Raw genomic sequence first — 9636 nt, 5'->3', positions numbered from 1 at the left:
TGTACCCCTCCCAACCCCCCTCCTGCACCCGTACCCCTCCCAACCCCCCCTGCACCCGTACCCCCTCCCAACCCCCCCTGCACCTGTACCCCTCCCAACCCCCCTCCTGCACCCGTACCCCTCCCAACCCCTCCTGCACCCGTACCCCCTCCCAACCCCCCCTGCACCTGTACCCCTCCCAACCCCCCTCCTGCACCCGTACCCCTCCCAACCCCCCCTGCACCCGTACCCCCTCCCAACCCCCCTCCTGCACCCGTACCCCCTCCCAACCCCCATGGACACATACCCCTCCCAACCCCCCTCCTGCACCCGTACACCCTCCCAACCCCCCCTGCACCTGTACCCCTCCCAACCCCCCTCCTGCACCCGTACCCCTCCCAACCCCCCTCCTGCACCCGTACCCCCTCCCAACCCCCCCTGCACCTGTACCCCTCCCAACCCCCCCTGCACCCGTACCCCCTCCCAACCTCCATGGACCCGCCCCCCCTTCTTGTCTCCTCCCTGCGCGGTGGGGCGGGTCCCAGCTGTTCCATGGGGGCGGGGTCTCAGCCGGGCCCCGCCCCTCAGGATGGCCCAGAGCCCCGCCCCCCGAGCACCTGGCTGCTGCATCCCCACCTCTACACATACCCCCCCCGTGGGCACGGACGCTTCCTATTGGCCGAATGTGATCCTGCACCGCCCTCCTGTGCGCGGATTGGTCGCCTCCTAGAGACACGTGGCCCTCTCGTCTCCCGCCACAACAACACTCCCCCTTCCAATCTTGTAACCGACCTCCCCGCGCGCTCATTGGTCCGGGGGCGCCTCACTCTCCGCTCCGCCCCGCCCTTGGCTGCCGCGCTTCCCCGCGATTGGTTCCCTCTGCCGGCGCGCGCTCCCTCCGCCCCGTACATCAGGGTCCGTTCCGGGAGCGGCGGCGCGTGCGGGTCCGCGCGGCCATGGCCTACCAGGGCCTGGCGCACGAGTTCCTGGGCGTGCCGGCCGTCACGCGCGCCTACACCTCGGCCTGCGTCATCACCACCGCCGCCGTGGTGAGGGGCTGGGACCCCCCCGGACCCTGCGTCATCACCCCCCCGGGCCCCGCCCCCTCCGAACCCCCCCGGGCCCCCCCGGACCCTGCGTCATCACCCCCCCGGGCCCCCCCCGAGCCCCCCCCGGACCCTGCGTCATCACCCCCCCGGGCCCCGCCCCCTCCGAACCCCCCCGGGCCCCCCCCGGACCCTGCGTCATCACCGCCGCCGCCGTGGTGAGGGGGCTGGGACCCCGAACCCCCCCGGGCCCCCCCTGCCCCGCCCCCCCGGGCCCCTCCGAGCCCCCCCGGGCCCCTCCGAACCCCCCCGGACCTCCCTGCCCCGCCCCCCCGAACCCCGCCCCGGCCCCGAACCCCCCGGGTCCTGCCCCCCCCGGACCCTGCGTCATCACCGCCGTCATGGTAAGGGGGGGGCTGGCCCCCGGGGGCCCAACACGGAGCCCACCCCCTGCCCCGCCCGGCCGGGTGCCCTGCCCCCCATAAGAGCCCCCGCTCTGAGTGCTCGTGCCGTGCGCGTGGCCCCGCGTGGGCCGGCCAGGCTGTGTCTTGGGGCGCTGCACAGACCACAACGTGCGCGTGGCCTGTTCCGTGTCTCGCTCCAGGGTTAACTGGCCCCTCTCGCTTCCTTGCAGCAGCTGGAATTCATCACCCCCTTCCAGCTGTACTTCAACCCCGACCTGATCTTCAGGAAGTTCCAGGTGAGAGTCCTTTTTCTGCCCAGTCCCTCGCTCTCTTCCTAGCCTGATAGCCCAGAGATTCCCTGATCTGGAGTTGGAGCCAGTAGCCGGCCAACCCAGCTTCCCTAGTTACTTGCCCTACTTCCGGAGAGGAGTTTCTTTACTCCCCATAGTCTCTTGTCCTCTGTGAACGTGGCTGCTGGGCCTTGTAGGGCACTTTCTCAGCAGAAGCTGTGGAGGTGTGGCTACAGTTACCAAGCTCGTTTCCCATTCCCTTTGCCTCACACCGGAGTGGGTTCTCTAGGTCCCGTTCCTGTTCTACTCAGACCCTAAGACTGTTTACTCCAGTCCCTTTCAAGAAGGCTGGGTGAGATTTAAGTCTCTTGGGGGCTGCAGAGGGGACGCTCGCCTTCAGAGGAAGGTGTCTTGACTTGGGAGCTGGGATCAGAAATTGTCCCTTCTCTTTGGGAAGGTGTGGAAATGTCCCTTGTCACCGGGGTGCTGAGAGGGTAGCTGGAACCACAGGAGACATGTCATACAAGCATCTGGCTTCCTGCAGGTGATTAACAGGGCAAAATGGCAATACGGGATAGGAAGATGTGTGTGTGGGAGCTTTCAAATTGGAGAAGAGATATGACTGTCCATCTTGCTCTTTTCCTGTCTCTTCTCTTACAGATTTGGAGGCTCATCACCAACTTCCTCTTTTTTGGGCCCTTGGGATTCAGTTTCTTTTTCAACATGATATTTTTGTATCCTTTGGTCTCAGCAGCACTCTTTGGTCCCTTTTCGTTTTAAATTGGACTCTTCACACACCCACCTTCCTCATCTAGCTGGCTTGTCTCATCTTCAGTGCCAGGCTGTAACGTTTCCCTTCGTCCAGTCTCTGCCAGTCAGAACGGAAAAGTCACTTCCCAGACGTGGTCACTCCAGATCAATGTTCCTTAAACTTTTTAAGACTAAGGAACACCAATTTTTTTTAATGATGAACACCAGGGATTTTTGGTTGAGCGAGCCAAAAAAAAAGTCGTGTGCCCCTTTAAGGGTGGCCATTTTTAATTCTGTTCTCTGTGGCACACTGGTGTGCCATGGAACACAGTTTAAGAAACACTGCTCCAGAGCCTGCTGGTGTCTTAGATGGGAGATGACCAAGCTTGCGGCTGCAGAGCTCCAGCTTAGTCCATAACTCATTTGCTGGGCTGTCTAAAAGACCTGTCTGGTGGGGGCAGCTCCCCTGGAGGAAAGCCTTGGGGTGGTATCAGTGAGACAGGCAGTGTTAGCTGACGACAGAGCTCTGACCTGAAACTACACTGCTGTGTGGCTTCTGCAGCCATGCTGGGCAGAGCTGAGCAGGTGACCCAATCTCCTCAAGTCTGGTAGCACAAGATGACTCTCACTGCTCTGGCTTTGGGCTTGGACAGCTGCTGGCTGCCAGCTTCCTCCCCTGAAACTACTTGCCAGCAAACCCTGTGGCTTAGTCGGTGACGCAGGGTAGCCAGCTGTTAATTTTCCTATACTGCAAACCCTCTCATTTCCCACTCTCAGGTACAGATATTGCCGAATGCTTGAGGAAGGCTCCTTTCGGGGAAGGACGGCCGACTTTGTCTTCATGTTTCTCTTCGGGGGATTTCTCATGACAGTATCCTTTGTTCGAGTTGGCCAAGACTCCAGGGGTGGTGGCTGCTGCTACTCCACTGCATGGAGGAGCACCGTAAGCTCTTCTGTATGCCCCTCTCTACTCTGGTTGGCGTTACGTGAGGATACAACAGGGGCTGCAGGGTGTGAAATGCATGTTTCCTAGGGCAGACAAACCCTGGAGCCACCTGGCTGGCAGATGCAGATTCTGCTCATTGGATGGCTTTTCTCACAGACGGCAGCCTCTGTCAGTGCTGCCAGTCAAACTGTTTCTTCCATTGGCCACAGGAGTGCTGATGTACACAATCTCTCCAGATACACTTGGGCAGGGCAGGTGGCATGTTGTGTAACACTGGGTGCAGGAAGCTGTTGGATCATTAGGTTTAGTGAGAAATGGAGCCGGGTGGTTCTTAACTATCTTAAATAACTCTGCTGGGCTGCTGGACTCTCTGCCCTGATCCAGGCTGTCATTTCAGGGAGGTGGTTACTCCACAAAACCAGCTCACACTGGAGTGTCTAATTTAGAGAGCAGCAGCAGTTAAAACATTTAGCCCCAAGCTCCCAGAGAGCATGGGACTGGGAAGAGGAGTTGCACATATGGAGCTGAACACAGAGCTTGGTCCTGAATCTTTAGCAGCTTGTGTAGCATAAGGCTGAGCTGTGTTAATGGGCGTGACCAGGGCTACTTTGATTTCTTTTTTTGTACCTAGTGTGAATATTGTTTTAAGCTTTTGGAACCATTTAAAGTAAGAGAAACACGTCTGGGAAGGACAAAAACTCCCTTGGTAGACAAACTTTTCTGGAGTTCCCTGCTACCACCTGTTGCAGGGTGCCCCCTGAGAGGTGTTGTGGCCCATGTGTTAACCGCAAGCAGCGCTCTTCCTCTACAGCTGTGCGTTCCTATGTAAATACTGCGCAGACTTGCACATCCTGTGGGCAGTGTCTGTAAGTGCTTAGTGAGGCCAATGCCAATGCACCTGCGCTGTCCCCATTCTTGAGCTCTCATCTGCATCAGAGCCCCTGCACACAGCAGGAGCAATGAGTGCGAAGACCGGCCTCACTTTTGCAACCCTGCAGCTAGCCCGTAGGGTCCTTGGTGTGTTAGAAACCACCTATCCCTCTCCCTGGGCAGGCAAAGGAACAGAGGGTTAGGGTCTCTCTGACAGAACTCTCTTGCAGAGGGCAAAGTGGGGTCGGCTTGGATGCAGATAAATAGCAGGCACTCCTCTTGTGCTTGAAAGGTGAAACTTAAACTTGAGAAGTGGCCTGGCTAGCTCCTAAGCCTCCTAAGGGGGGGGACAGACTCTCCTTCTAGGGCAGCTTAGCCCTAGATAGTAGTTACAACCCTCTGGTGCTGGTTCAGAGCCCCGGGGAAGAGGTGTTTGCGCTCAGTCCAGCTCCGACTGGACTAATGTCGTTGCCAAGAAAGCCAGGGTGTTGCACTAACAGACCTACTCCCCACAGCCTTGGAAGGCAGCTTGGTCTTGTGAGCTGGCCATGGTAGAGGGAGTTGGGGGTGGGGTGGGGAGTGTTCTGGGATCAAGCACAGACTCACAGGAGGCGCGGATAGGTTTACCATTCTCCATTAACTTCCCCAGGGGTGAAAAGCAGAAATTTGGCTTGCCCACCTTTGCCAAGTGTTTGAGGCGCTTTTACTGAAGAACAGTGGTTGGCAGGCTAAAGATTTCAGAGGGCTGTGGGCTGTCAGGCAAGTCCACTGGCAACTAAGTTCGTGCTCTGGAAGATAACAGGCGAGAATTAACAAAGCTTCCCTAGGGAATAAGAGCTGTTTGGGTGACGGCTGCCCTGGGGTGGACATCGCTCTTCCTCAGCTGAACGGCCTGCTCACATTGCTGCTATTAGAGGGTTGGGTACAAGGAAGGGGTAAGTGTGAGGGATGAACTTCTGCAGGGTACATCTGGTGACTTGTGCAGTCACATGGCTGTTCAAGTTATCTGCATCCAGACTGGCCCTGCTCAGAGTCATACGAGGCCTGGGTTCAAAGGGACCCCTCATATTCAGTCTCCCTTCGTGCAGTGTTTATCAGCTCTATTAACACCCCTGGAAGCCTTGTAATGACCGGTCAGTAATTAGGTCTCTTCCAGGTTATAGAGAACTCTGTTCCCTAAATAACCCAAAACCTGCATCTGGTGTTGGGAGTATTGTCCTGTGCTGCAGGTGAGGCCAGTGTCGGGGGGGAAAGGGGGGGAAAGAGAGGAGAGGGTGCAGACCATCACTTGCCACACCTCACAGGAGGCAGCACAGAGTAGCTGAGGTGTAAATGACAGTCAGTGCATATTTTGTTACTAGGGAAGGAGAGGAGGTGGGACTGGCAGAGGATAGGTGTGTCCCAGACTGCATGGAGAGTGGGCCGGGCTTTGGGATCTGTCACTCGTATAATCAACCCCAGGACACTGAAGTCCTGGGCAGCTGTCTAAGTAATCTGTCAGAACTCCTGTATCTCTTGTCCTGCTGCTTTGGGGTGTTCTCCTGAACTCTGTAGCTCTCAGCTCTTCGGCCTCTTCGCCAGCCTCTTTTTCCTGGGCCAGGCTTTCACCATCATGCTGGTGTATGTGTGGAGCCGCCGGAACCCGTACATCCGCATGAACTTCTTCGGGCTCCTGAACTTCCAGGCCCCCTTCTTGCCCTGGGTCCTGATGGGCTTCTCCCTACTGCTGGGCAATTCCATAATCATTGATTTGTTGGGTAAGTAGCCCTCTGGGCACTTGTATGAGCGCACATTTTCCAGCTGCGACCCCGTAGTGCATTACGTCACGCAGAAGCCTGGCCTTCGTGCCCCCTTGCTGATGCCACACCCTTTCTCCAAGGAGCACAGCTGGCCTGGCCTCTTGTGCCCCTCCCCGGACACACAAGTGCATCCTCAGTGTTAGGAATTCAGTGCACTTTGAACAGCACCTTGGTGGCGTGCCTGTGAAGCACCAAGCACCAGCGTGGCAAGGGGGCACAATGCCCCCTATGAATCCCCAGTAGAGCTGCCCAGTGGGCTGAGCAGTAATAGGGATGGGAGGGTGAGCTCTAAGCAGACACTCATGCCCTGTTGTTCTACCCTCCCTGCTTTTTCCAGAGCAGTTCCCAGGTCTTTGTTTTACTGCCCATATCCCAGGAGTTTTCTCCAGCCACGCTTTGCTTTGGAGCACAAAGCCATTCAAAGCTAAGGCCTTGGGCTGAAGGTAACTTCCCTCCCTTCCCTTGTAGTCCCCCCAAATTAAGCATGCAGGGACAATGCAGTTGTCTTGTGGGACAACTGCTCGGGTAGCTTCCCCCCACCCTGTTCCATAACTTCAGTGAGAGAATAGCTGCCCTCTGCTCCAGTGAAGAGAGATCTGCAGGTAACCCTTTTCCTTCCTCTTCTCCACAGGAATTGCAGTGGGTCACATCTATTACTTCCTTGAAGATGTTTTTCCCAGCCAGCCTGGAGGGAAGAAGTTGCTACTCACTCCAGGCTTCCTGTAAGTGGAAATTCTTGTCTCCTTTCCTGGGTGCAGTGCACCATCCCCTCCAAGGGTGTTCTCCATCACGGAATAGCTCACCTGCCTCCCTTGGGCTAGTCTTGCCTTGGAGAAGGCTAAGGACCAGGCTACAAACACTACATGCAGCATTGCCTGCTGTGGAAAGCATCCCATGCCTTAAACGGTGTCTCTACATGCTCTGCTGCTTCTCACATGCTTTGACTTGGGCCCCCTTGTTGCCGCACGAGGGCGGCTCCAGTCTTTAACTTACATACAAGGTACTGGTAACCGTGGAGCAGATTGTTGGGGAGGGTGGCTAGCAATGCATTTGCTGTTTCCCTAACTCAGCTGGGAACTAGGTGCTGTGGTAGTCCTCCCGATGTTGTATCAGACAGTGGCTGTCCCTGAGAGAGTTTGGTCCTAGGAGGGAGGGGGTAGCTTTTTGTCCCTCTTGGGCCTAACTCTTGGTATTTGCTTCTTTTGTGGGTGGGCCTGGTCCCTGCCAGGAAGCTGGTGTTTGACACTCCGGAAGAGGATCCCAACTACAACCCCCTTCCTGAGGATCAGCCGGAGAATTGGCCAGCTGACCAGCCAGGACAGAATCAGCAACAGCCACCGCCTCAGTAGTGGGGAGAACCTGCTCTCCCCCACCTGGCCAAACTCTTCTTCTTGCTGGACTGATGCTGTTCCCAAGGCAGAGGGAGTGTTGCCATGGACCAAGGCTGCCTTGAACTGCTCTGGGCTTGATTTTAGTCTGTATTAATATCTCATTGTTCTCTTGCGCTAGCCTGTTTGCCAAGCTGTTCTCTGGAGTATCATATTTATAGACTGAAAAGTTACATATGTGCAGAAGTGGTATGTGTGTCTGTTTAATGCCAGGGAAGTGCATGAAGTTTCACGTTGTTCAGCTGTTGCAACATGCCAGCCAGCCCAGTCCTAGAGCATCACAAGGGCGCATTGCTTCAGCTCTGCCCCTCTTCTCCTTTCCCCCTAGTTTTATTTTTCAGTGACAGGGCTGCACCTGGCTGGGAAAGCGGCAACCTAGAACAGTCATTAAGTAGGCACTAGTCTGAGACTTAGCAAGGGCAGTGTCCTTAAGGGAAAACTATTTTGCATTCAGCTCTAACAGGGAAGGCAGAGTGAATTTACCTCCAGAGAGAGAGCTCCACCACAAGGATGATGGGAGCCTGAATGCTGCATGGAGAGGAAATATGTCCCCTTGATGCTGGACAAACTCAGGGTAATGCAGGATCCGTAAAGACACAAAGGGCCTTATTGGTGTAAGTCACAGGGTTGTTTCAGGCTGTGCCCCCAGGTTCTAACAGTGCTTACAACTCAATCTTTGAGGCTCTGTTCAGTGGCTCACCTGTTAAGTCACTACATTTAAATAACAAGGCTTGCCCCTGTACAGCCTAGCAATAAGTTTTAGGCTGTATCTACAGTCAAAGTTACACTGTGTAAAAAGCCAATTGCACTAAACCTGTGTAAATGCCTGTGAACCCATTTAACTAAGGATCCATGCACAATTGCACCAGTTTAACTAATACAAACAGTTTATATTAGAAGAGCACCAGTGACCTTGGAATCAGAGTGGGGTGAGTAACTATCACTGTTAGCAGAAGCCAAACAGTAGGAGCCTGAAGGGAAAGGAAGCTCAATGATCAGCCATAAACTTTATTCTCTGCTGCTTGCATCAAGTGTTGCTGTAAGCAGAGGCTGAAGACTTCTCCCCACGAAGCCAGCATAGCCTTAGCACCCACACAATGAAAAATCGAGTGCTACCGAGCCCCATTCATGGTGAGGAGGGGGTCACAAGGAAATTTACTCATTTAAATTCTAAGCTTAGTTGCATAGCAGTCAAGCTTTAGACAGTAGGAAATTGTTGGAATAACCTACTGGTAAAAGGGAAATAGCACTTGGGCAGCATAGCTGGTTAGTGGAGGGGTTAAGACAGCAGTGACAGAGCAGCTGAATCTGAAGTCCATAGCTTTTGGTAACTCCCTGACATCTGAATTTTATATCTTCCCTCTCACAGCCTAGTGCCCCCCCCCATCAGAAACCTGTTCACTTTCAAACTGCCATGGTGCAAGGTGCAGCATGACAATACTCAGGCTAAAAGGAGATTTCTGACAATGCTAGAAGTGCGGGTGGACAAGGATGAAGAGGTTTTACAGCCTCCTTTAGTACAAGAGCCATGACATCAGTGTCGGATTATACAATCTTCCCTGCTTGCTACATTTTCTCTCGGTTTTCCTGGGGAAGGAGTGCAAGTTCTAGCAAAGCAGCCAACCAGCTTGCCTTTGTTGCCAGGTAAATAAAAAACCCCCAAAAGCTGATACTTCTATATCTTGTTTATAAGCAGCTAAATCAAACTGCCAGTGGGAAGGGGCAGCTGTCTCTTCTCACCAGCCTGATCAAATCTTGGTACCAAAGTGTCTGGGTCATGGGTGAATACAGCTTTACTCCCAGTGACCACATGATTGTTAGAAGCAAGGGAGGGACTGACTACATGTGATCATTCACAGTGACTACAGGAGTGGCTTTTTGCTGAAGGAAAGATGCAGTTTCAGCAACTAAGTCAGAACTGAAATGCAGAGTCTGCAATCTCACTCCCTGCTAGTCTGGGGAGTCTTGGTGTATTCTCCCCAACTTGGCTCTCAACCAACCCACAGTAACACTAGACAAAGATGAGCTTCAAAGCCTGGCAGCAGCCATGTTCACCGAGCATATCAGCCGAGCTCCAGTTGCACCGAGATAATTAGAGAGACGGCTGGTTTTGATCACCCTGAGGGCACCAAACAGACGCAGCTCCTTCACGATTCGGAAAATG

General features: G+C 54.8%; 1 protein-coding gene across 1 annotated transcript; it reads left to right on the top strand.

The window, feature by feature from the left end:
* Positions 1-867: 867 nt before the first annotated feature.
* On the top strand, positions 868-9142 carry LOC102446161 (derlin-3). The gene is made up of 7 exons (XM_075897938.1): positions 868-1028; positions 1660-1725; positions 2380-2453; positions 3247-3340; positions 5847-6042; positions 6716-6806; positions 7313-9142. The coding sequence occupies exons 1-7, from the start codon at positions 936-938 to the stop codon at positions 7431-7433; spliced, it is 735 nt and encodes a 244-aa protein (XP_075754053.1). The 5' UTR covers positions 868-935; the 3' UTR covers positions 7434-9142.
* The last annotated feature ends 494 nt before the right edge of the window (positions 9143-9636 follow it).

Source organism: Pelodiscus sinensis, chromosome 15 (genome assembly GCF_049634645.1).
Source record: "Pelodiscus sinensis isolate JC-2024 chromosome 15, ASM4963464v1, whole genome shotgun sequence".
NCBI lineage: Eukaryota > Metazoa > Chordata > Testudines > Trionychidae > Pelodiscus > Pelodiscus sinensis.
Note: the sequence above shows the minus strand (reverse complement) of the source record. Positions and strands in the feature narration are given on the sequence as shown.